Source organism: Anser brachyrhynchus, assembly GCF_964034855.1.
Source record: "Anser brachyrhynchus genome assembly, chromosome: 11".
Lineage (NCBI taxonomy): Eukaryota > Metazoa > Chordata > Aves > Anseriformes > Anatidae > Anser > Anser brachyrhynchus.
The window spans coordinates 850,825-878,465 of NC_137706.1; the positions used below are offsets into that span (position 1 = coordinate 850,825).

Consider the following 27,641-nt stretch of genomic DNA (forward strand, 5'->3'; position numbering starts at 1 on the left):
AAGAGAGAAGCATTTTTTAAAAAAGAATGAAAGTTATTAAAAGTGTGTGGGTATATATACACATATACATACTTACATATTCAGATATGTTTAGAACAGAAATATGAAACCTGTGAGCACCTGGTTTTTGGTTGTGAGCTTACACATTTACTATGTGTCTGTTGCTGGTATTACCCACGCTATACTAGCACAGGTAGATTAACATAACTGCAGCCTCACCTTCACTTTGCTCTGCCATAGTCTAATTTTCTTTCATGGTGATGTAATTCAGGTCCCATTAAGAAGGAAGGGCCTCTGCACTGCTTTTCTGAATATTTAACTTAGTGAGTGACTTTTTAAAGAGTATTTAACTCGAGTAGGCCTGCCTTACTGAATGGTGCTGGTCTTGTTTTATAATGGCCCTGTCCTCGTCACTTAAGTTTTGCCAAGTTTACCTGGTGATCCTCAGGAGTTTCAGTACTGTCGTTATTTCCTCCTTACTCCATGGGCTGGATGGAGAAGAATTACTAAGAATTACTGGAGAGAGAAGGGATAATTTCTAAGATTTTTTCACCTTACAGAATCACTTTAGGGTGGAAGGGACCTCTTGAGATCACCCATGCTCAAGTAGGGTCAGCTAGAGCGGGTTGCCTAGGCCTATATCCAATCACCTTGTGGAAAATGTGTTAAAATGTGTGTTAAGCTGTGATTAGTAGCACCTCCAGCTGTGTCATTCAAACCTGTTAGCCATTTAGAATCATAGAATCATAGAATATCCCGAGTTGGAAGGGACCCATAAGGATCATCAAGTCCCACTCCTGGCACCACACAGGTCTACCCAAAATTTTAGACCATGTGACTAAGTGCACAGTCCAAACGCTTCTTAAATTCAGACAGGCTTGGTGCAGTGACTACTTCACTGTGGAGCCTGTTCCAGTGTGCAACCACCCTCTTGGTGAAGAACCTCTTCCTGATGTCCAGCCTAAACTTCCCCTGCCTCAGCTTGACACCATTGCCTCGGGTCCTATCACTGGTGATTACGGAGAATAGGTCGGTGCCTGCCTCTCCACTCCCCCTCGTGAGGAAGCTGTAGACTGCGATGAGGTCTCCCCTCAGCCTCCTCTTCTCCAAGCTGAACAGGCCAAGTGACCTCAGCCGCTCCTCATATGTCTTCCCTCTAGTCCCTTCACCATCTTTGTTGCCCTCCTCTGGACACTCTCCAACAGTTTTACATCCTTTTTGTACTGTGGTGCCCAGAACTGCACACAGTACTTGAGGTGAGGCCGCACCAGTGCAGAGTAGAGTGGGACAATCACTTCCCTCGACTGACTAGCAATGCTGTGCTTGATGCATCCCAGGATACGGTTGGCCCTCCTGGCTGCCAGGGATTTAAGGAAGAACCAGGGCTAACAGCGTCAAAGCACTCATAATCCTGGATATTTTACATGTTTTGTTTGTTTGTCTGTTTTATTTATTTGTGCTTTCTGCTGTCTGGAGGGTGTTTGTCCCGTGGCAATGATTAACTGAGAGCTATGAAATGAAAGCACATGTTACACTGATAATTTCTAGTGGACTTGCCTACTAAAATTCTAAAAATGGAACAGTTCATTTAAAAATATAAGCTGACACTGGTTTACACTGGTTTATGGGGTGTGGGATAGGGAATGGTTTTAATTTCTAGTAGCATCAGTAACTACAGACAAACTAGCAGGGGGTTTTTCCTCCTTTCATTTGACACTCGCTATACTTCTGTCACTTAAAAGATGGGAAGACCCATTAGCTAGAGTCCAATCTAGAATCAGACCTATGTAAGGCTTCATACCGAGGCTGCTACAATCTAGTCATAATGCTTAAAGAATAATTTCTTTTGTGCATTAGACACGTCCTCCTCATATTTTTTCTCTTCAAAAGTGAGAGGAGAATAAGGAAGATAAAATCTTCTGCCCAACATTTTTTTCAGTGATTTAAGATCTGTTATGCTAACTCAGTGGTGCTTTTAAGAGTTTTGATGTTACTTCAGGTCTTAGCCCTAAGAATGGGGAGACCAAACCTAATTCACAGGCCTTTAGTAGTGCACTACCTTTGCCTGTTACACAAGAAAATCTATCACAAATCAGAAAAGATGAGATGTTGCACAAAGGAATATGACTGGTTACTTTCTTCAGCTTTTCTCATGTTCTAAGAAAGTTAAAATTAGAAGCCAACAAGAAAGTGAGGAAAATATTATTTGTTCTTGCTTATTGATTGACTTCTTTGATTAGCTGAAATCCCCAGAGGTGATTTACTCAGCCATAATTCTTCAGGCTTGTCATGTTACGCCTACTGCACTTGCAGTATTACATTGTTAATGCTGCATTTAAATGATTCACCATCACAATTTCTTTTTCCCTATAAGATTTTAATTAGAAAATCTTATACGTTGTAACTGATACAGCTAAATAACATGCAAATAAGCAGAACCATAGATATGCTTTGAGACTTTTTCCCAACTTGAGTGATAATTTCATTGGATTTAGGGGGAAACCGGGTCCCTTAGTAAGAGGGGATTTTAAGATGTCAAAACCTCCTTTGTCTGTGTAACTTTCTGAGAACTCGGACAAAAAATGAAGCGGTAAACATTTGCTATGTGTTGTGGTTTAACCCGGCTGGCAGCTAAACACCACACAGCCGTTTGCTCACCCTCCCCCCTCCCTCTCTGGGATGGGGGAGAGAAACGGGAAAGTGAAGCCTGTGAGTTGAGATAAAGACAGTTTATTAAGACAGGAATATAATAATAATAATAATAGTGATAATGATAATAGTATTAATAATAATAATGTGTATGAAACAAGTGATGCACAATGCAATTGCTCACCACCCGCTGACCGATGCCCAACCTATCCCCGAGCAGCCGGCCCCCCCACCCCGGCCAGCCACCCCTATATATTGTTTAGCATGACGTCAGATGGTATGGAACACCCCTTTGGCCAGTTTGGGTCAGCTGTCCTGGGTCTGTCCCCTCCCAGCTCCTGCTGCACCCCCAGCCTGCTCGCTGGCAGGACAGAGCGAGAAGCCGAAAAGTCCTTGGCCTGGTGTAAACACTGCTCTGCAACAATTAAAACATCAGCATGTTATCAGCGCTCTTCTCATCCTAATCCAAAACATAGCACCCTACCAGCTACTATGAGGAAAATTAACTCTGTCCTAACTGGAACCAGGACACTATGAAGAGCACACTAAAATTTATTTAAAGTGCAATTAAGATGGATCTTAAAGTGAGACACCTTCTTCAACTGAGTTCAAGTGAGAACTGCTTCTTCAAGGGCCATTGAACTAGTCTCTGCTGGAATAGTATGTCCAGACGTCTTAGTTCAGCTGAGCAGTACAGTGACAGAGTACTACTTGAGCTTGAAATGTTTATAAGAGGTAACAGTAAAACCAGCAAGCAATGAATTATAATTGTCCTGCTGGGATATGATGAAAGCCTTTATGAGAATCTCCACATCCCGGTGGGACAGTATGGGTGGTAACTTGGAGAGATTCACAAAATGGTAGTATGACAGCTTTACAGTCAGATTAATACAGGTTTCAAAAGAAACCACAAGGTCAAAAATGACTTCCAGACTGCAGGCTTTAAAGGCAAAAAGACCTACCATTGAAATGGTCAGTTAAAAAAGAGAGAACTGATATGTAGCTGTGAAAGGAGAGTCAATGTTAGATCACTTTCACTCCAGTAACCTTTAAGGTATAATTTAATGATGCAGGTATTGTGTCTGGAATTGAATAGCACCATGCAGTGTGAATTATCCCAGTTACTTGTTCCTTGAGGTGCAGAGTAAAGGAGTAATAAGAGGACAATTTATTGTGAGCTTTTTGAGGGATTGAAATAAGAAGAGGTATGTTTTAATATGTAAATTTATGAGGAGTTACAAAGAAAAACAAGAGAAGCAGGTGAGGGAAGAAGATAGGAGAGAGGAAGGTGACAGACGGGGTCTAGCCAAATGCTTTCACACAGGAAGAGAGCGTTGAAGGCAGGTTGAGAAGTTTAGACTGCTTCTTAAGCAGGGGAAACCCAGCAGAGATATGCATTCCATTCTTCTGAATGGCTTTTCTAGTAAAAACATTGCTAGACGCAAGCACAGTCCAGGAATGGCAAATGATGAATGACTTAGCAAGCTACCTTGCTGGGTATTTAATCTGTGTGGTTATCTAAATAATTTGAAATGCTTCTCTTGGCCTGAGCCAGGCTGGGCAAAATGAAGTGCCATGCATTAAACCTTTTGCTATTTCAGCTCTCAGGTCCTAGCAGGAACCCAACAAGATACGGCTTCATGAAAGGTGATACTATATTAAACTAACAGTACAAGTTGTATCAGACTCAGTTCCAAATTCAATACAAAAAGTCATGTTTTTAGAAGGCATTTTAAATCTAGCACTAGCACTTAAGTCATTTGCTGATGCCAGTATTAAAAAATTTCTTTGTACAGCTGCTGACTCCAAGGAAGATGAGAGGTTAAATTGGGTTAGCGGAAAGGAAAGACGTGCAGTGGAAGAAGTATTGGTATCAGAATGTTTATGGAATTTGTCATTAAGTAACAAGTGTTTAAATTGGAGGGCTAATTTAAAGCATTCCTTTTTTTCTTTAAAGAAGCTTTTTTCCTTTTTTTTTTTTTTAAATTAAGATTATTTACTAGGGTATATAAGAAAACATTAATTTCTTTCCCTATTTCAAGAAAAAAAAATGATCGCAAATCAATCTTAGTCTCTCACTGTTCAAGCCTTCTTCAGCTAGGGCCTGAGCCACCGATGTGTATTAGAATAATTCTGCTATTCTTACTACAGTTGATTACAGTTCTCTATTATAAAGGGTGGAGGCACTTGGTTGTTCTCCAAAGAAAGTGAGTAATAATTGACCTAATGTACAGAGCACATGAATAACATATTCTTTTGGTAAGAAATTTATGTTTTACAGGGTGTGCTAGAGTTCACATCCCTTTTTCACATCTTCCAAAAGATTTTAAAATACTCAGCTGCTCTATTAAATTTCTAATTCAACAAATACTCAAATACAAAGTATGCATTAGATAAAGCTCTTGAGTTGAATCCAAACATTGAAAAATCTTTTAATCTGTCTTGAAAACAGCTGTTTAGAATTTTGAATAGAAATAACAACTTCCTTCAGCCTATGTCGTTGATGTCCAGTTCAGTCTCAAGCTGGGAGGAACTTCTTTTTGTTACTCCTATAAAAAGTCTTGCTGCTTTTCCAATGATTCAACTATCCTCGAAACATATCAGGAGTGGTGTGCTAGTCCTGTTGAAATCAGTCGAAACACTTCCTTTGAATTCAGTGTGGTGGAGGACAGACTTAGAAGACTGGAGATAGTTTTGATTCGTTACTTATAGTTGTCTAGAGAGTGGCTGCAGGAGCCATTATTGACATCTCCCGCTGCTGAGAGACTGCCGTTGTTCTTTGTGTTTGTCTTCTGAAGGAATTCTTGATATGAGTATAGTGTTTTTTAGTGTCTGAGATCACTCAAACAAACAGGATGTTTGTTGTGCATACGCATGTGTGACTTTTGTTCCCTGTTCATAAATACTTGGGTAATCTTATAAAATGTTATGTAATGACTCTGCATTAAAGAGCACAAACAAAATTTCTAGGCAACTGCCATTGCATCCAAAAAAATATCAGCAGAGGTCAAGATGGTTAACCTCACAGGGAACGTCAAAACCAGTAATGATTTGCCACTTACTGTAAACTGTTGCCAAAACCCTGCAGGCAATGCATTTATTACATTTATTCCACAACTTCGCATTTTGTTACGACCAGAGGGTAGATTATGCATGTATTTCACATATAACAACAATAACAAGAAAAGCATATTGGTTTTACATTCAAATATATGGGCAGTATTTTAGATTCAGGGGCGGAAGTTTTATATTGTTCAGGGAAGCAAAGTCTGGATTAAACTTCTCAGTAACTATGGAAGTGATCCAAACCCTACTGAAGTCGAAGAAAGGAATACCCAAAGACTTGGGTGGGTGTCTTGGTTTTGGCTGGGATAGAGTTAATATTCTTCCTAGTAGCTGGTATGCTGTGTTTTGCATTTAGGACGAGAATAATGCTGAGAACATGTCAATGCTGTGGCTGTTTCTGGGCAGTGCTTACGCTGAGTCAAGGACTCAGCTTCGTGCACTGCCCTTGCTAGTGAGGAGGCCGGGGGCTGCCTCCCAAGGAGCTGGGAGGGGACACAACCAGGACAGCTGACCCACACTGGCCACAGGGATATTCCATACTGTATGGCGTCCTGCTGAACAATGAAACTGGTGGGGGGTTGCCGCTGCTCAGGGTCTGGCTGGGCATCGGTCAGCGGGTGGTGAGCAGTTGCATTGTGCATCACTTTGTATATTCATTTATCATTCTTCTTTTTCTCTTCCTTTTCCTTGGAATTGCCACAGGCAGGCTTTTTTCAGACAGGTTTCGAGAGAGCATGAGGTTTTTGAGAAAGCGGGTTAGCTCTGTGCTGTAGTACCATGCATTACTATCAATCAGTAATTTTGGATAGAAGTGCTCAAAGACATAAGCCACAAATATGAACAAGCTCTAGCAAAGAAGGCTATTATCTGTGGTTGTAGAGTACAGAAATACTGTTATTTGGAATGGTATTTATTTAACAGCAATTTTGAATTTCAAGGTGATGAATATATGGGAGATTCTAAGAGTAAGAAAATATATAATATCTCTTTCTATTTAATAATGTAGTGTGCCTTTTCTTTTGGGTTTATGTGCTGTATGCACAATCTTTCTTTGATGTTCTCATTTCTACAATGTTTCTTGAATGCAAGATGTGTCAATATACATTGGTTAATGCATGGAGAAATACATGTGTACATGTCCTCCAATAGCCTCTTTCAAATCCAAAGGGGCTCTTCGTTTGCTTCAGCTGGATTTAGGTTGTACCCACATTTGAGTAGATGGGGAAGAGTTTTGGGCCATCCTTTTTCCATGGAATGACATGCTGTGCAGATGGAGTGCTCAGGATGCCAGCAGCTCTCTGCACCTCGTTCTAAGCAGAATCAGATCTCAGGTGGGCAGCAGGTTCTCTGCCCTGCAGGGCATTAGCTTGATGCTCACGTGAAAAATGAACAATATCGCTTTTATGAACAGGGCTTTTAATCAGCTGTTTAAAAGATGCCGATCCAATTTGCAGTTCTTAATTAAATGAGATGGAGGAAAGAAGGAGACCGGTGTGCTGCCAGGCAACAGTTCCATCCAGTGGTTATCTCATTTGAAATATGTGGGCTACATTACATTATCTTTATAATTTAGGTTTATAGTATATTCACACACTAATAAAACATTCATGTGTAAGGCAGCTTAACCACTACAGTCTTATTTTATTTTATAAGACTAAACTATTTGGTGCTTTAAAAACATTTTTCTAATTCAAATTTTATTTATTGCAAGTGTAGTTGAAACTTGAAGCTTAATTATTAAAATAAATGTTTCCTTACAAGGGTGATGTGGATAAAAGACATTATTTCTGGAAACAATCTTACTTACCTTTTGGATATAGTGCACAATACTTCTGATAATCGTGAGGAAGTTTTCTCTCCCACTAACGTGTCTTAAATTATGAGTTTTCTACTGTTTTATGGGAATTTTTTTAAAACCACCTAAAAGTTTTCCACAGTTCTGGTTTGCAAGCAGCTGAAGCTTTAGACACCATTCAGAACAGTCTGCTGTTCCTTTAACATTGCTGGGAGTGATGCTTGTGTGTATCTGTGACAACCTAGATTCTTAAATGTACCCATTCTATCAAATATTAAAAGAAAATATTTCCTATATTTTTAGGTACAGCTTTAAATTGGCACTGGAATTGCTAAACTGTGCAGTTTAGATAGATGCAGGAGCTCGCACAGAGGAACTTCAAACTACATTGTGCTGTACTGTGTATGCTTGCCCATCTTAACTCCCAGCAGCAGACTGGAGGTCCATCCCGCTTCCCTTCTTCTCTCCCCTCTTAGCAGTTGAGGGAAACCCCGAGGTGCTCTCCGTTCTGTACTGTTCTCTTCTGCTCAATCCCAAGGAGAAGGTGACTGTTGGTTTGAAAGATGAGTTTTAGATTTAATGATTAGGCCTTGCCATGGTTTATTGAGCTCCAACGCAGTTATACAATTGTTCTTTCAGTATAAAAATGTTTCAGAAAACAGCACAAGTATTGGCAATCCATTAGCTACAGCTTCTAATTTTGCCTCAATTTTATTCTTTGATAAGGATACATAAGAGCTGCCTAATTTAACAGCTAAGCAGTATGTTGTCAGTGCAGCTGGATTAGGCCATCCTTGACATGGTTTCTAACCTTTTTTTAATTTACTATCCTCATTTATCACTGGCCTGGTATTTGTTTTGCTTGATCTAGGATTATGACATTGAGCTATATAAATAATGTTGGGGTACATACCTCTTACCTTAGCAGCTTGAAAATATCAAAGCAAAAAAGAATATGGAAATCGACTGGAAATATGGAATATGAAAAAGATGCAGGGAGAAAAAGCCCTTTGGGAAAAAATGAGGATAATATCTGTAATTTATGTAACCATTGTTTATTCATGTGGTCACCTGGTGCTAGCTAATACATAATATTTCAGAGTTTATTGCCAGATGGGAGGCTGTGGTGTACTGCATCCGCGGTACTCTTATCACATGGCTGTGAAATTCCCGGGCATCTTTTTGCATCTCAGAGCGTGAAGGTGAGCGCTGCTAACGCCTGCTGCTCCCTGCAAGTCACGGTGCTGGTGGCAGGTTGCCCAGCTCCTGGGTGGAGCCGGGATTGCTCCCATCCTACTTGATAGACATTGCTCTCCTGGATGTCTTTGCCTGGCTGGCTGCTCTTCACTAGTTGGCTCTCCAGACCTCCTTTTTAACTAGTTAGTTGGCTGGCCTGTCCTGGCAAACCTCCCTCTCCTGGTTGGCTGATGAAACTCTCTGCCGGCCGGCCTTTTCCTTCCCTTCCGTTTCAACCCTTCTCACACATGGTGTCTGCTGATTCCCACTGTTTATCTCTCCACGTCTCTGTGCCTCCCACTCATGTGTTAGATTCGCTTTGATCCATCCTGTCATGACTGCCTTCCTGTTTTTCTTCCCTCTTCTCTTTTTGCTGTTTTGATTTGCTGGATCCTTGTCCCCTTCACACTTGTTCCCTGAAGGCTTTCTGCACTGGCTCTCCCCTTCCTAGGGGCAGTGTGCATCTTTTCCAGAGCTTGCTGTTTCTTACTCTTGTCCTCTTGTCTGATCTAGGAGCCACTTCATTTGAAACAGAGGACATTGTAGAGCCACTAACTGAAAACTGATTAGTGTTACAGTTTGGAGAGATGGTTAGGGTTATGCTTTTTATTTGCTATAGGATATTTAAGTTCATTTATAAACCTAGTCCATGTTTACATAGAAATGCCCGTGATAAAACCATGACTGACATGTCTTCTTGTGCTTCTGTGTCACCTTTCCTATAATTATGGATTACCAAGTATATGTCAATAACTTACATTTTTTCCTTTAGGACTCTAGAAATATCACAACTCACTTTTCTAATCCAGACTTCACAGTTATAACTGTAGTCTCACACTTTATTCTGTTAGTGGGGAAGAAGTATTTTGGGGTAATCACGATGATGGGAGAAGCAGTGTAGGCGAAATACAGTTAAAGTTTTGCTGCTGAAGATCCTGTGAGAAAGACATAAAATTCTGTGGCCACTCTTCTTCAACTTGTTTCAGACTTTGTTCTGCAGTCCTTATTCAGACACAGTTCCTGCTGATGTTAATTGAAGGTTTGTCTGCATTAGGACTGGACAAACAGATCTCTGTTGTTAGATGCTGTAGCCTCATGTCATCTCTGCTTAAAAATCCCATAAACATCCATACATTTTGTCCCTGTTTTATTCAGACGTATTTTCTAAGCACATCTTTTGCTTTTTCTTTCCACGTGGCCAGTGTTTTTATTCTCCCTAGTTATGGGGTACATAATATCATAAATCACTCTAAATACTGATTAACAAGCCAGTCTCTAATGCTAAACACACAACCTTGTCAATTGGAAAATAACTCTTATTCCCCCTGTGTTTTTTCCTCTCATGTCAGAAATATGAATCCCACATGAGAGGGCATTGTTCCCATGTAGCAGCCCATTCCCTTCAAGCAAATATCATCTGTCCTTCTCCTCTAAGATTTTAAAAGTTTTTGGATTGCTTTTACACATGTGTCCAGTATAGATATATTTCTGCATAAAAAATAGTTCATAGTATCTACTGAGTTGGAAAATTAATTAGACGACCTAATTGATTGTGCATGAGTTCCTCTGTGGAATTTGTTCTGCTGCTGTTGCACTTGCCCGGCACAGAAAATCTCAGGAGCTAATTCCTCTGGTCTTTTACTATAAACAGACAATTAATCTAATATATATATATATATATATATATATATATATATAAAGCTTGAAGGGTCATAGTACAAAAAACGTTATTTGAAAAATCTTTTCTTATATTATTACAGTAATGCCAAGAGGCCTGAACTTGGCTTGAGGCTCCCTTTATCATTCACAAAACACACAGTCTGTGTCCCAAAGGCTGTGTAGTCTGACGAGGAAAAAACCCAACAGCATCCAGAAGTATTGGCAGCCCCATGTTATATGTGGGGAGCTAATATACAGGGAGATTAAGTCACTTGTGTAAGGGTATACAGGGAGTCTGTAGCAGAGTCTGAAACTGAACCCAGGTCATCTCAATCCCAGCCAAGTGTCTCAACCACAAGACTATCCCTCCTCTTCTGAATGTCAGTGTAGAAAGTAGGCCAAAAAGCAGTTTCCATCCTTTTATACACAGCATTTTGTAAGGCTGTGAAGTATTATGTACTAGACAGGCATCTGGATCAACAGCAGTTTCTACAGATACTTTTATCTGTAAACAGAAGCAAAGCTTGTAAGGGCTTTGTAAATTTAACATAAATTATTATTTTATCTATAAATTGTGTAATTAAATCTGTAAATAGTATCCTTAATTACAAGGCATTTCAGTGATTTTTAAGAATGGAAAACATATTTAAAGGACTTCTGCATTCCTTGGCTCTCTTAATTTTCATGTTTTAGGTTCTGGTCCTACTTGTTTATCACGATGTGTTGGCAGTGATGTGCAGTGCCAGGCTGTGGGGCGTTACACCATGCAGCGTAAACTGAGAGAGGGGGCTCAGGGGCATAACAGGCTAATGCACCCGTTCCTCAGAGGTTAAGGACTCCTGTGTTGGGAGCTGGTGAGGCTAGCAGTTAGCTGACCTACATCTGGGAGATTCCTATTATATTGAGTACATTCTTATCTTTTGGAGAATCTCTGTGTAGCCAGAGTATTATAAAACTTCTTCTGTACCTCAGATGGAGGTGCAAGTATGTGAGGGGGGAACTCCATGGACATGCATCATCCTTGGATAGGGATATCCCCCACACACTTTTTTTAATGAAATCAGCAGTGCTCTGCTGAAGCACACAAAGAAGAGGCCAGAGCTGTTCATTCCCCTCTGTGCCATAATTAGGTATTCACAGACACCTGGTTTATTTGCTGAACCCCTGATTGCTTTCTCCCATAGCCCCCAAATAAAAATTACTTATCTGATTCTCACTGACATATGTTCTGGAGCACCACTGTTATGAACTCAGTTAATTGAAACTATTAATTCCAGATGTCCTGTGCATTTACATTGATAAATTTCAGTGATTGTCAAGTCAAAAAATAAAAATAAAAAATCACTGGGATTTATGCAGAGTGGAGGTGAGAGAAACCTTGTTTTTCAACACAATCTCTAAAATAAGTAGTGAGAAATCACCCCAAATAGTACAATGATTGGTTCAGAGCAAACTGAAGTTTCCAAGAGTTTGATGCTATTCCCTGTGAGCATATAATTATTGAAATACAATTGGAGTGTGTCACTTTTGGTTGAGCCAGTATGGGCTAGCTTTTGGAAAGAGGCCTTTGATGCTGGGTGGATCTCTCTCTTACTGTCACCTCCCAGTGATGGCTGTTTTCCGTGTGTGGGTTTGCATGCACAATAACAGGCAATGGGATTCCCCACAGAGTCACAAGATGGTTTAGGTTGAAAGGGATCTCTGGAGGTCATCTTGTCCAAAACACTGCTGAAGCAGGGACACCTAGGAGCAGGTTGCCCAGGACCATGTCCAGGCAGCTTTTGAAGATCTCCAAGGAGCGAGACTCCACATCCTCTCTGGGCAGTCTGTGCCAGTGCTCCATCTCCTGCACAGTACAGAAGAGGTTCCTGATGCTCAGACTTCCAGCTTGTGCTCACCACCTCTTGTCCTGGCACCGGGCCCCACTGAAAACAGCTTGGCTCTGTCCTCTTTGCACCCTCCCTTCAGGTATTTATGCACATTGATAAGATCGCCCCTGAGCCTCCTCTTCTCCAAGCTGAACATGTCAGCCTTTCCTGATAGGAGAGGTGCTTCAGTCCCTTGATCATCTTGGTGGCCCTCTGCTGGGCCCTTTCCAGAATTGTCATTGTCTCACCTAAGTCAATGAGTCTAACCATTTACTTGTATCTGGGACCTGGACTTCCTTCTGGATGTCCACATCTGGGTACCTACAAAGCCATAATGTCCTTTCTAACAGGGAGGAAACAGAAACCTGTTAGGATTTAAGCTTTCAGAGCTTGAATGTTAAATGTTCAAGACCGCTGGCTGTTTCCCAAGTTTTCATGGTATGCCACGTATCGGAGGGCAAATGAAATCTTAGTCAGTAAAGACCTTTTGCTCTTCCTACCTGCAGCATACAAGCGAGAAGAAAATCTGACCCTAAGTGTGCTAATGGTCTATGGATTGATTTCTTTTTTATTTCTCTCCTTTAAGATACTTAATTATAATTAGCGTTGTATTTTGTTACTTCTTGGGAAAAACAGACTTTTGATTTGGTTTTGGCAAAGACTATTTAATGGAGAATTGCCATAAATAGTTTTTCTCATCTTTAGATTAAAAATGTGGTATATGCAGAAAGTCATTTGAGGCCAGTCATTCATTGACTTGAGGCGATATTCACCTCCTAGGGCTATGCAAGAACACTTTTCCAACCAAGCTGTCAACGAAGATGGGAATGCCAGTAGACCTTATAATGACTTTACTTCCTTTCATTAAATACTAGTATAACTGATATTCATTGTCTCTTTCGAATAAATATAGAAGTCTATAAGCTGTCTGAATATATTAGATTTTCTGCAGTTCATTCACAGATAGCAACAATTTAATGCTGTAGTAAATATTACAGGAAAGCAGTGAAGAAGAGAGAATCATAGGCTCTCTGAAAACCTGATAAATCGAAAGACCAGAAGAATGGCAACTGAGAAGTAGAGTCCACAGCATTATCTACAGGATTATACAAAAAAAATGATGTATTTTTGTAGGTGTTATATATATATAGATACATAGATATGTATACACACACACATTCACATACACACAAACACTTAAAATTATACTTGCATAGCTGAAAATACTTGTCAGTCAAGATTAGATCATTTGCCTTCTTGGAGAGCGATGCTTTCTACTTTTAGCAGTAGGTAGTAAGTACATGCGATAATTGCGGAGCTATGGCATGTATTCTACAACATTTCAACAGAGATACCATCAGACTTACTCAGAGTTAACTAGTGCATGCTATTACTGTGTTTATTTTTGGACCACGGTCTTAATGTGAATCCCATATATGTGGTTATGCAAAATGAGCCAGATTCTGGTCATGATTACAGTGGTGTACACACAGAGTGATGCCACAGTTTCATTGAGGAAGGAATCTGATCCTTTAACACAGAGGGTTGCATGGTACTTCAATTAAGTAGTTGATGTGTTTCACTGCAGAGTTTGAGGTGAGACATTCATGTCTGAAGTTATTCTGGTACATTATCAGTTTAGATTTGTAACACTTTATGAGATTCGGGGGGAGTATAGTGCAATCATGAAGGAAAATCATAGCTAAAATATTTCTGTGAAAATCAAAGTACTGTACGTTATCACTGTTCTTCAGATACTTCTTTGAATGCTTTAAGATGGCTATTTACAACATAAAACTCCATGTTATAAACTTACTCAAAAAAGAGCAGTGTAAGTTATTTGAAAGTCTTCAGACTAGTAAAATAAATATATCAATATTTACATTATATCAAATCTGTCATAACTAAAATCATAACGCTAAAACTACATGTACACAAGAAGTACTGAAACTACAAAAACCCAGGCAAGTGCCTGCCTGAAGACCTTTGGTCAGAGAGCTGGCTGCCATTTGGAGACGAGTGTCTTCACAGGAACATGATCTGCATGCCCCTTGCTTGCGTTGGGTGGAAGCTTTTCCACTGCCATAATTTCTCAGGAGTGCTGGTCCCTTTCAGTTATGGAAAAGAGGGAGTTTTCTTAGGACAAGCCAGATGATTCCTGGCAGCTATTACAACCGAGTAAGAAGAAATTGTCGATTGCTCTAATTACCTCGTTAAAGAGCTGCCAGGACTGTAGAAGTTCTGCATTCTGTTAGGACCACAAACATTTGTCCATGTGTCATTACGATAATATATACTTACTGACACCCAAAACACCATTATTAGATTTACTGCTTTCCCTTTAAGTTATCCACACTGAAACAGAGTCGACTTCTTCCCATTCCTGCTGTATGTTTACTCTTTGTATTTCACTTAGCTTGAACAGTGAAATTGGCTCTTTTCTTTCCTCTCACCTCCCCTTTTTATTTATAACCCGTCTTCAGTCCTGGACTGAGTTTCATTCCAGTGCTCTGCAATTGTATTTTGTTTCATGACACTGCAGAGGAACATTTACATTAAAAAAAAACACACACAGAGTTATTCCTAATATACTGTACCACTCCTTCTTTTAAAATGTGAGCAGTATGTCTTTAAATCCTGCGTGTTGCATTGTCTGAAAGCATTTTCCCTTTCTTTGGATGTCACTCTATTTAATATACTATAACTCATTAGGATCTATTTTTCTTACACTGTTTGCTCTACTTTTGGATAGTCTTAGCTATTTTATAGTCAGTGTTTTCTGGAGCCAAAGAGAAAAAATTTACAAAGCCTGTCTACTAGCTTTGTCCTTACCTTGGTATTTAATAGTTAATACTTTGTGGTATGTTAAGACTGTTTCTATAACGTGGCACTTCTTAAGAGCTCTACTTTTTAAAAAGTAGTAATAAACTTCAGCCAACTTGTGCTTTTTAAGTGAAACTTCCAGAGTTCTTCAATTGAATCCATTCTCCTTAATAATCATCCGGTCTTGACAATAAATATGTCACCAACGTTAGTTACTTTTTTGCAAAAAGAGAGATGGAAATCAATTCAGAATTTTATTTCATTTTTGTTAGCCTGTGAAAGAAATTGGAAAAATTAAAATCTGTGAAGAAATGTTCCTTTGTATCTTACATAGCAAAGTAGGGTGGGTTAGTTTGTCAGGTAACTGATTATTCAGAAATGAGAAGTTATTCTGCATTTAGCTGCATTGCTTACTGTTTTCTTCATCATGGAAAAGAATAAAATGTGGTAACAATTTTCTGTATTTGGACTGCTGCCGCACATAATTGGGAACAACAGAGCTAAAGCCTTGATTTTGGTGAAATGCTTAGTCTGCGTGTTGGATTAAAATGTATGCAACAAATCACTCCAATTCTATAATAATTTTTTGAACATTATTTTTTTATTTTATTACTGTAATGTTATTACTTTTCAGTTACAGACTTCAAGAACTGGGTCAGTTGCAAGAACAAAATTGGCATGAAAAAGTTGTATATTTGTTCTTGAAAATGAATTGCCAAAATACTTTTTTAAATGGCCAGCCTGAATTGTTCTTTATATCCAGTGCAACTGATAATGTTAGTCTGATGTGGTTAGCAAACTGTTATTTAAAAGTCCTGTTCTTTAACCAGTATCCTAGGAAGACTAGATAATATTTGCTAGATGGACATGTTAAACAGATCATCTGTGCAGAAAGGGATTTGTGAAGAAGCTTACGGAATGGAAAATAAATTTGGGCTGAAGTGTGCCAGCAAGTCAATATATGAGAACAATTTGCAACAAGCAAAGGTGAGGAAGACATGCAGAAATGGGGTCATCAGATTCATGAATTAGGGGATAATATTCCTAGGTCTGGAATATATGAGGCTGGAACTAACTTTTGTGGTCGACTAATACAGAATAAAGAGTTATGATACCAGTGGAAGTTATTTATTGCAAGTGTTGGATATGCCTCCATGGATGTTTTTTACTCTCGTTAAAATAATGAGAGGCAACTTGGAGCACTGATCTGTCCACAGCACAGCTGTGGTATTTTGAGCCCTTTCTGCTGCCAGATTTATACCCCTGCCAGACACAGTGCTGACTGAGTGCACTCTGGGTCCCCAGCTCCAGTGACATTACAGCACTAACCGGTGTTAAATCTCAGCAGTTCGAGTTCTGGGCTGTACTGTGCACTGAAGCAACCAAGAAACGGTCTTGTTAATATGTGAAGCCACTTCTGGCACTGGAAAACAGCAGAAGTGACACGGTGATAATTTCTTCACATACCACTGCTAAATCCACCAAGCCTCATTAGTAAGAAGTTTTGGACATTGTAGGAAGTAAGATTTAAAATATTTACAAAATTTTGTTTTCTTTCCTTCTGAACACCCTCAGATATCTTTGCCATGTACTTTCCAATGATGACACATTGGGATCTGACTGGGATGAGTAATGGTGTCTGGCTGGAGGGAGGAGGGGACAGGGGAGAGCTTAACAGTGAGTAATTATTTGAGGAAATGGCCCATGTGGAAAAAAGAGTGTTGGGATAGAATGCATTTATCAACTGGCATTTCCGTCTCACCTGGGAACGGAGACTTACTGTGTCTGAGTTTTTAAATGGTTGGAAGTCAGTGCATCGAGCTGACATCGGAACGTGGTGCTGTGTGTCTGTCTCAATTCAGTCTGTGAAGCGAGAGATGTGGCATGTCCCCTATTAAGAAAGATGGAGGTAAATAATTGTTATCCCATGCGTTCCTGACAGTGGTCATTCAGTGTTCTGCCTGGTGCTTAAAAGCCATGAAGTCCTGTATAAATGCAAAACATGATTTCATGATAGCCTACACACAACTGAAAGGGAACGTTGGACAAGTGTAAATAGAGTCCAAGGGCATTGGCCTTTCCTATGCCTCTGGTAAAGTGGCACACATGAGTTTGCATTAGTTTCTTGGGAGTTGTATGTGTATAAAGCAGTCTGTTTATTCCCTCTGTCCTTATCAGGAGATTTTTGCATAAAAATACCTAGAATCCCTTGGAAGGACATTTGGAAATTGAGCCTGAAATGCTGAACCTCTGTTTTCTGTAACTCCCTGTGCTATGGTGGTGTTTACTGCTGCAGTCAGCGTGGCCTTGTGCTCTGGTGCCACTTTGGAGTCTTCCTGTAATTCTTGCAACTTTACTGCAAAAAAATTCATTTTGGGCACAGTGCATCTTGCCTCCTGAGATGAGGCAGAATGTGTGATATTTTTCCCCGTCACCTTTAACTGCATTTCTGACTTCTCTGAAGAGAGTGAAATGATGGAAGTACAGTGAAACATACAGTGAGTGAAGCAGTATTTCTTTTTTATTAGCAGTGTAGTTGTTAGTGTACTGAAGTGGAGGTATTGTATCGTTTCTGATGCTGTCAAGGAACATGACTTCCTCAAAGAACTAAGGCTTTCAGATTTGGTGCTTCTCATTATATCCCTACTGCTGTGAGGTCACCATTTATTTCAAATTTTATATCAGAGTAGCAGATATACATTTATTCCATTCCTAGCTTTTAGACTTGGGAAAAATGATAGGAGCTCTGTTTGTGCAAGCACAGCTGGATCAGCTTAGAATCTCTGATGCAGGTAAATAAGATTACGTGTGCATACTTTTAGGTTTCATTTAAGATTCTTCATTCATGGTTCAGTGAAAGCTAATTTTATAAAATACTGTCTTTATGTCTCAAGAACATAATTTGCTTGATGTGATTCTCATACTTTTCTTAGTGGTGACACTAGAGTTGATGCATTCAGAGTTCCCTTCTCCCCCGTTAATTTTTGCTATATACAAGTGTCCAGTCATGGGACATTTTTGGAAACTCCTTTGGAAATCTCATCATCTGTTTTCCTGATCCTAATTTTTGTTAATCTGAAATTTGTGCTGCCCTCTTGTACTTTAAGAATGCCGTTGAGAAACAGAATCACTGTAAAATTCATTTTCCCCATTAGAAATATGTATTTTGTACAAATGAGATAAAATAAAGTTGAAATTTACCTCTTAAATAGTAGGAGACACTCCCTTCAGTTGTTTTTTTCCTTTCACCTTCTTCTGTCTTTTCTGTTCAGTCTGTTACATTTCACAGAGAGCTTTTGGTGACACCATTACATGGGAGTCTATAAGTGTGGTATCTTCCTTACTGAATTGGATAATCATAGAATCATAGAATCATAGAATATCCTGAGTTGGAAGGGACCCTTAAGGATCATCAAGTCCAACTCTTGATACTGCACAGGTCTACCCAAAAGTTCAGACCATGTGACTAAGTGCACAGTCCAATCTCTTCTTAAATTCAGACAGGCTCGGTGCAGTGACCACTTCCCTGGGGAGCCTGTTCCAGTGTGCAACCACCTTCTCTGTGAAGAACCCCCTCCTGATGTCAAGCCTAAATTTCCCCTGCCTCAGCTTAACCCCGTTCCCACGGGTCCTGTCACTGGTGTTAATGGAGAAAAGGTCTCCTGCCTCTCGACACCCCCTTACGAGGAAGTTGTAGACTGTGATGAGGTCTCCCCTCAGCCTCCTCTTCTCCAGGCTGAACAGGCCCAGTGACCTCAGCCGTTCCTCGTACGTCTTCCCCTCCAGGCCTTTCACCATCTTCGTAGCCCTCCTCTGTACACTCTCCAACAGTTTCACGTCCTTTTTATACTGTGGTGCCCAGAACTGCACACAGTACTCGAGGTGAGGCCGCACCAGCGCAGAGTAGAGCGGGACAATCACTTCCCTCGACTGACTAGCGATGCCGTGCTTGATGCACCCCAGGACACGGTTGGCCCTCCTGGCCGCCAGGGCACACTGCTGGCTCATATTCAACTTGCTGTCTACCACGACCCCCAGATCCCTCTCTTCTAGGCTGCTCTCCAGCGTCTCATCGCCCAGTCTGTACGTGCAGCCAGGGTTTCCCCGTCCCAGGTGCAGGACCCGGCACTTGCTCTTATTGAACTTCATGTGGTTAATGATAGAAACCATGCGGATAATGATAGAAACTGTTCACAGTCCAGGTTACAAAAGGTGTTGTTAAATAAATCCTACTGCAGACCTGCATTTCCTTCTGAAAAAAATTGGTTGATGATCTGGTGGGCAGTTACTTTTGGCCAGTCTTACAAGTAAGTGACCTGCTTCGCTTCTGCTCCAATTTTTCTGCTTCTTTTTCTTCCTTGCAATACAGCACTAGGCAGGTTATATGGTGCACAGTCTCCTCTGTCTATCTTGTTTCCCAATAGACCATAGCAAACCCTTTCTTGTAGTCTCTCCAGTTAGTTAGACTGGAGTATTTAGTTTCATTTGCTACTAAAATATGAGGATAATTTTCCAAATACTATACTTGGGTGTAGAAGCGCAAACTTGTACCATGGTATCCATAACTCTGGAGATACCTGAAACTTTATTTACCTGTGAAGTTGTGTACTGTTAAAACGATTCTGCTACTTGAAAATCAGACTGGCAACCTTTTAGCTAGCATTATTCTTTGGTTGTTTGAAATCAGGTTCCAAATGAGCATCACAGTAAGGTAAATGCTGACTTGCTAGGATCTGACCCTGCGATCTCTGCGCTTACTCAGTTCCAGTTCATTCTAACAGGGCTGGAAGAGTCTGTCAACCTCCACAACAGATGGTTATCAGTTTGTGAAATCAGGCTGTTAATTTAACCATCAAGAACTCTTTCTAGGATGTTTCTGTGGAATGAATCTTGAGGAGAGAGTGACCAGAATTTCATCCAGCATCCTTGCACTATCATAATTCTTTAATCTGTGTTCCCTTAGTTCAAAATTATACCTGAACTGTATTTTAACATTAAAAAATATATTGTTCTTGAAAACAGAGGTTAGCAGGAGCTGAAGGTTTAAGGGTTTTCTGAGTTGAGGACTAAAGAAGTGTGCCTGCTGTAGAAAGTCTTGCACTGACCCAGTGTTTGAGTCTCCTTGGTGCTGTCCAGCATTACTTGGAACAATTACCATTATTTATTGGTGTACTTGGTTTTGATCAAAGCCTTCTGTGCTACATATTTCAGCAGGCTCTCTGATGGATTTAGGAACATAAGGGATCTTTTGAAAGGATAACTAAAATTATCCGATCATTATTGCTAAAACAGGAACAAGTTGTAGATCAAAATGCACCTTGCTTTTTTCCCTTGGACTTAATAAACAGGATTTTGTGTGGTATACACCAGACTCATTCCATTGCCCTCGTGCTCTTTTTGGCGTATATGAACTTAAAGTGCTTTCACAGTTTGTGCTGTCTTCTCAGTTGTCTGAGGCTCCCTGGGGAATTATTTCTTATAGAAATAGCTAAAAAGGATGTGAAGAAGCAGATAAAATTGTTAGATAACCGTGATTAATACCTTATTGAAAGCTGCTTGCACATGCTGAAAATTGCATTAGAAATTACTTGGAACATTGGAACCATCAGTTGCCCATCTTTAAAAACTAATTGTACTAAATTAATTTCAAATCTCAACTTTTTTTTTTAGTTAAAGTGAATTTACTCTGGAAAAGAAAAGTGCAAATTTTTCTAGTAGTATTTCTCCATGGCTCTTTTTTCAGCTTCTTACTGATCACTTGGAATCTTATGTTTGAGCTTTACTCGTAAAGTAGTTTGAGTAATCATGAATGCATAAGGGAATGTTATTGTAACAAAATAAAAATGATTTTTTAAAGCTCATATCCCACATCAGTGCTTTGTAACATAGGCCCTATGGGTTACAGTGTCTTCTAAAATCAGCATAAGTCATAAATCCGAACAGTTTTAAGGAAGATGGTGTAACTCCAAGGATACCTCTTTACTAGCTGTACTATTATCTTTTTATTCGGCCATCATTTTAATGGAAACATATTTCCTTGTTGTATGCCTTATTCTTTTAATACGTAAAAGATCTTAAACACAACATTAAGAATGCTTTAATTTTAGAGCTCTTTTGATTGGATAATAACAAATAGGAGATGGATTTGCTTGGTTTTGAGTGCATATTTGTCCTACTTCTTGTTACTGAAACCTCAGGGAAATTTGCATGATTATGAAGTGAACTTCATTGGGTTCACAATATTTCTAAGTCATTTTAGCTACTGATAAGCCATTTATAGTTTGAAATCAAACAATTGTAAATGCTGATCCATTCATAACATAACATAAAATACAAGATGGGCTATTCACTGCTGTCTGATGTTTGCTTCCCACTGTGACAGAGAACAAAATGCCTCCTTTTTTAACTGTCTATATTTAAACTGTGTAGGGGCAATCCATAATGAGGGATTTCATTCTTAGGAGGTGCACTGGATGTTTCATGTTGCCAACACAAAACTGTGGTGTTTCTAAAGAAATTGTCATCTCTTGTTTTAATATTAGGAGTTCTAATATCAGGAGTTTTGCATACAGTAAAGTAGATATCTGTCGTAGCCCTCGGTTTGCGTTAGGTTGAAGGAATGATCTCAGAACTAAAATTTTTTGATTGATTAGGTGTAATTTGTCCTGACTCACTCGTATTCACTGTGGGCTGAAGAAATAAGATAAAGCTAGTAATACTACGTGCTTTCAAAGCTTCATTTCTACTATGAGAAATGAGAAAGAAGGCTGTGTTAGTTTTGACAAAAGCAAAGCAAGGCCATCTAACTAGGAAAATGAAGGTAGCTACAAAAATGCTTAAAAACAGGAAGAGAACTGGAGAGAAGTTGTAGAGCAGAAAAATAATATGGGAATTGAAGGGGCAGAAAGAGAAATGCCAAGCCAAAAAAAGTTAGGGCGATGAAATGGAATTTAGTAACCAGAGGTAAGAGAGATTCTGACCCATTTCAAGATGAGCCTGACAGAATTGCTGGGGAAGGCAATGGAGAAGTGTTTTGTAAATGTAGCCGCACTGTTTGGAGGGGATAGGACAGAAATTTTGTGTTAGCAATCCAATAGCATATAAGGATGACATTAAATCAGGGGAGACCAGTGTTTCCCCTAACATTAAGTCAGGCAGGCAACTCAGGAGGACTCTAGACCTGTTGGCAAGCTGTGCAGGGACAGAATCAGAAAGGCCAAAGCTCAGGAACTCCATTTGGCTAGTGCAGTGAAAGATGATGAAAAATGCTTTTATAAATACATCAAGAGCAAAATGAAGATTAAGAAGAATCTCCATCCTTTACTTAATGTGAGGTCATTGATAGTGAGTGGCATTTAATACAAGTTTATCAGAAATAATTCTTCCAAATTAACTTGCTATCCTTCCTGAGAGGATCATGGTTAATTGTTGAAGATAACAGTAGTAATATAGCACGGTTGTATGGCATATAGGACTTGTGGTCAGTTTCAAGGTGCACCTGGTTCGGGGAGCAATCCTGGAGTACTTGTCTAACAAGAGTCCTGGGGGGCAGATGAGAAAAGTGTCCATTCTTACTTCTGCTTTATTTAACGCTTTTTATCAGTGGTTTAATGGAAACATCTTACTGTTAACAATGTTTGGAAGTGGCATGAAAATTGGAGGCATTTATAATCGCTACAAGGCAGTGTGGATTGCTTAGTGACCTTGGCTTATGCAGCTGGTAACTATTTCAGTACAGACAAACGTCAGGTTTAGAATTTGCTGGCTGTGCTTACAGGATGCTGGACTCTGTCCTGGTGCACCGTAACAGAAAAGCATTTTAGGGTCACTTGTGAATAATTAGCTGGAGTGCGCACCCCGGATGTGCAGGAGACAGCTTAGTTGGCAGTACCACTGTTTGGTTGTTGCCCTTGGAGAATGGAACAAAATAAAGTCTACTAGTATTTTATTAATATCTTAGTTTAATTCTTTCTATTGGATAAGTGGCCTGTCCTACCATAAACAAATCAAAGCAGATGTGTTCCACATGCCCTCCATTCAGCTGTAGGCAAAGCTTACCCACGTATCTGGTACAGCATATGCCTCAATAACAGTGAAAACTGTCGTCAAAAAACTTCCTGCAGTCTGTATTCTCATCCCTTGAGACTCATTTGAGAATAACACTTGTGGAAATAAACATATCCTAACTTTTTTATCAGTATTATTTTAATTAATGTGTTGAATATTTAAAACAAAGTAGTGTAAAGACCTCCCAAATAGTGTTACTAGAGATTAAACCAAGCTGCAAAGGGGATGTGCAAAATCTTAAATATAAAATACCCCTGGTAAAATAGTCACAATGTATTCGTGGAGCTGCGTATTTGCCATGGATTTGACTGAGAAGTAAATCTGAGAAAAACCTGTAGCAGAGCACTGCTAAGTTAAATCATTGGGGTAGTAGGGAATTTGTGTGCAGAAGACTTGCTTAAATCTTGTTGCTTTATTATAAGTTATTATAAGTTTTGTTGTTTATTTTTACTGTGATGCTGATTAGGTTTCCTGTCTTTTGCACAGATTACAGGACCGGCCCTTGCTTCACTTTGGTAACCAACCAGATGTGCCAGGGACAGCTCAGTGGAATAGTCTGCACAAAAACCCTTTGCTGTGCAACTGTTGGGAGAGCGTGGGGCCACCCCTGTGAAATGTGTCCTGCCCAGCCGCATCCCTGTCGCCGAGGCTTCATTCCAAACATTCGAACGGGGGCCTGTCAAGGTAAGTTAGCAGCAAAGCTTCCCTGAAAGCTGCTGAAATTGTTGCTGGGTTAATCTTAATTGAGTTGCACTGCTGTGAATAACCTGTCCTAAGTCATTCTCAGCTATATGTGTGAAGCATGGAAAAACATTGTCAAATGCATTACTTCATGATTCAGTGAGTGTCTGATGTTCAAGTCAGTACATTAGTAACTTAGGTCGTGTGAGAGCAGCCAGCATCTTAATGAATTTCTCACTGCCAGCAGCCTTTTCCCTTGGTTCTGTAGCATGTTTCTCAGAGTGTACCACTCAACCATTCCACGGAGGATTTTATTCTGTTTCAAAAAGTGCTCAAAACATGCATCAATCTGTGGCGATACTGTTCCATTTATCTGGTGTGGGATTTTTTTAGCTAAAATTTGTTGGGTTTGGATTCATCTTGGGTGTCTTATCTCTTGAGCTACACTGCTTCAACCTGGAGAAAAGTACACGTCATGAATTTCAAATGCCTTATTATACTTATTATATATTTTATACAATTTTGGAAATGCATTTGCATTTGTTTCAAATCGTAAAATCCACCCAGATGTTGCTTACTTCTTTCTAAGCATGCCTTACCATAGAAAGTCCTTACACTGCTTTTGGCTTTTATTCTAGTACTTCCAGCTGTATAAATTCTTTTATTGTCTGGATGTCTGGCAGGAAACAGGAGAAAGTTAACAGGGGCAGCTATGTATTAAACTGATGTGGATTATAAATTCCCAGGGCCATATCTTTGGGACTAGTTTATTTTGATCTGTCTAACATTTTCTAATAAGTTACAGTATTTTTTAAAATAGGGGAGATAAAGATTATAAATCTACAAGTAATTTTATTTAATCATTAAATTCTTGTGAAGGACTTCAAGACATTCCATTGTATTAAAAGATGTAGATATCTGTCGCAAGCCAGGTCCCGGTTGGTGCCTGCAGACAGGCATGATGAACTTCACGATGGGCATGTTTGTGTATGCTGCATAACGCGTACATATTCTTACCTCAGCCAACCTGTTCCTCTCTCACTGTTAAAAGTCAGAACTAAATTGTGCAGAAATCTGTAAATTAACATTCTGGACAGTTCTGAGATTTTATGTGCATAAATATGTGGTCCACACCCCTGACCTCATGCCACACCTGGTTATAGCCCTCTTGTTTGTGTCATAGAAAAGTTGCGGTGACCTCTCCGATGGTTTTGTGCAATTCAGAATAAGGCTACCTCTGCTTGCTACACATTTCTTTGCGTGCAGCTACATTTATGCTAATCTGTATGCAGTGCCAGCACAGTTTTGGCCCTGTATATTTGACCCGTACTTTCCAGTTTTCTTTTCTCTTGTAATGTGTTCATAATTTCAACAGATCTGCTATGGAACCACATATTAGCTTTATTTTTCATACAATTGTACTAAATCCAATCCTTTTGAAATCAGATAACATCCATTCAGACTGAAGACATTTCAGGGCTTTCACATCCATATTCAATCTAAGTAAAGAAAAGCAGGTTAAATAAAATCCAGGTTCTCTGAAGAGAAAAGAAACCATTATTATTGTGTGGAGAAATCAGAAGAAATAAAATGGAGGGGAGGACAAGTTTATTTTAAAAAGTAAATAGAATATCACTGCCTACAGTTTGACTTTGTCTGGCTAAAAGTTAAATTAGTATTACAGCTGAGATTTTTTAAAGATACAAACTACAAAAATGAAAGCCAAAAGGTGGGATTTTGAAACAGACATTGTGACTCAGGAGCATGAGTTCTATTTTTTTATTTTAAATTCAGTGCATTGCCATGAAGTCTGGCTTGACTGTTGTTATTGTAGCACAGCGTTTTGGTTTAGCTCAGGTTCCAGCAGCAGCGTGGCTGTGTCAGTGGGTGCTGTGCTGGTTGTCTGTGCCTCCCAGTGCCCAGGTTAGCTCAGGCACAGCACTGCTGTGGCTCTGCTGTGGCACTCCGCAACCCGGTTCATCACCAGGGGATCTTTACATAATGCTCTGCAATGTGGTACAGATATGCCCCATGGCGTTGCTGAAACTTCCTACTCATGGCTCCCAGGGAAATTGCCTCTTGGCCTTTTGTACAGACATAATACTTTGCTTTTCAGACTGCAAGACACATTGCAGCTGGCTCTCTGGGATTTATACAGGGAGATTTGAAGGCGTCATCTCCTCCAGCTTGTGGTCCTGTGTAGAAACTGATCCTAGCTTGAAGCCCAAGATTTCAAGAAATGGGGTTTTGCCAGCAGCAGCTGGTACCCCCTGGGGAGCTGGGTGGAAGCACAGGCGTTTGGGGTGCAGAGTGTTGAGTGCTCTGCTTGCTCCCAAAAGACTAGGGAGCCACAGACACGGGGCAGCCCTCAGGGGAGTGTGAGCCAGACCTCCCTTGTCTCCTATGGCAATGTTACTCCTCCTCCTTTAGCCTCTTTTCTCTAGCTATTACTAAGCCATTGCAACACTTCTGCAGCTCAGTGATGACACACGTTGTTGTGCTAAAACAGCTGTCAGGCCAGAAAGCGGGGCTTCTTGAAAATGTGCTTCCTACCTACCCTGTGGTACTATCTTTGTCATTTCATTTTCTTAAGTGACAAATTAAAAGCAAGAAGAGAGAAGTAAAGGGAAAAGTTATAAAGAAAGAAAGAAACAACAAAAACCAGCCAAAGTTATGAATGTCTAAGTAGGTGATTAATAATGCCTCTGGAGACATTAATTATGGCTATGGAGCTCCTTGAGTCAAATCCTAACCCCAGCTTAAGGTCATTGATGCTGATCTTACTGGAGTGTGAGGAGTTAATCATTTCCATCAATAGTGAGTGTGCAATTCCCTCTGCGAGGCCTCTCCATGCACATCACACACTGCTCCTCCACTCATTCGGGGCTCCTGCATCTCAGCACTCAGCTATATGCTGTATGGAGTTGCCAAGATTTTCGAAGTTGCAAGTGATTTTTGGGTGCCCAGCTTCAGACACTTTAAAGGAACTTGGGTTTTGGCAGGCTGTGTTCTCTGCATCACCATTCCCCAGATGTTTTGGAAAAACAAAGCAATAACAGTTAGATGTTTAATGTCTGTAACAATAATAACCATGTAATTTCTTGTAGAAAATATTTAGAATACTGTACTTAATCATACTTTGCATAGAGTAATTACAAAATCAGTGTGTCTTCACGAGCAAGTATCATAATATTATCATGGGTGAATGATGGATGTAGGCATATTTACTTTAATTTCTATCTAGACAAATTATTATGGCTATTCTTGAGAAATGAATTTAAAGTGGGTGTTTTTTCCTTTTTTATATGATAGACGTGGATGAATGCCAAGCCATCCCTGGGATCTGTCAAGGGGGAAATTGCATTAATACTGTTGGATCTTTTGAGTGCAAATGCCCAGCTGGACACAAGTTTAATGAAGTGACACAAAAATGTGACGGTAAGAACTTTCAGAACTTTCTTCTGAAAGTAAAGGGGGGAAGTCTTCTTTTTGGGGCCAACTTTGTTTAGGAGTTTGTAACAAACTTTCCAGTCTCTTTGACCTTGAACATGCAAACAGCATTCTACACAGCAAATATGAATAATGGTCCTTTCTCCTTCTAAACCAGAGAATCTTAAATATTGGCCCTGCAGCTTTTTCCAGCCTTTTATTCATGTAACATTTTGCAGACTTAAAGGTACATCTGAAACAAGTTAAATATTAAAACTGAAAATATTTTTAACTGATATGTTACTTTAAAAATGCTTGAGGCACATGTCTCTCTGTGGATCTTTTAACCAAAAAGTGTATATGACTGG

General features: G+C 39.8%; 1 protein-coding gene across 2 annotated transcripts in view; it reads left to right on the forward strand.

The window, feature by feature from the left end:
* The window catches only part of FBN1 (fibrillin 1), a 157,489-nt gene that overhangs the window by 31,248 nt on the left and 98,600 nt on the right, over window positions 1-27,641 (forward strand). For both annotated transcript variants that reach the window (XM_080607904.1, XM_080607907.1), the window contains 2 exons: window positions 23,650-23,847; window positions 27,157-27,282. In XM_080607904.1, coding sequence (XP_080464030.1) covers window positions 23,650-23,847; window positions 27,157-27,282 — 324 coding nt within the window. The remainder of the gene's footprint in view (window positions 1-23,649; window positions 23,848-27,156; window positions 27,283-27,641) is intronic.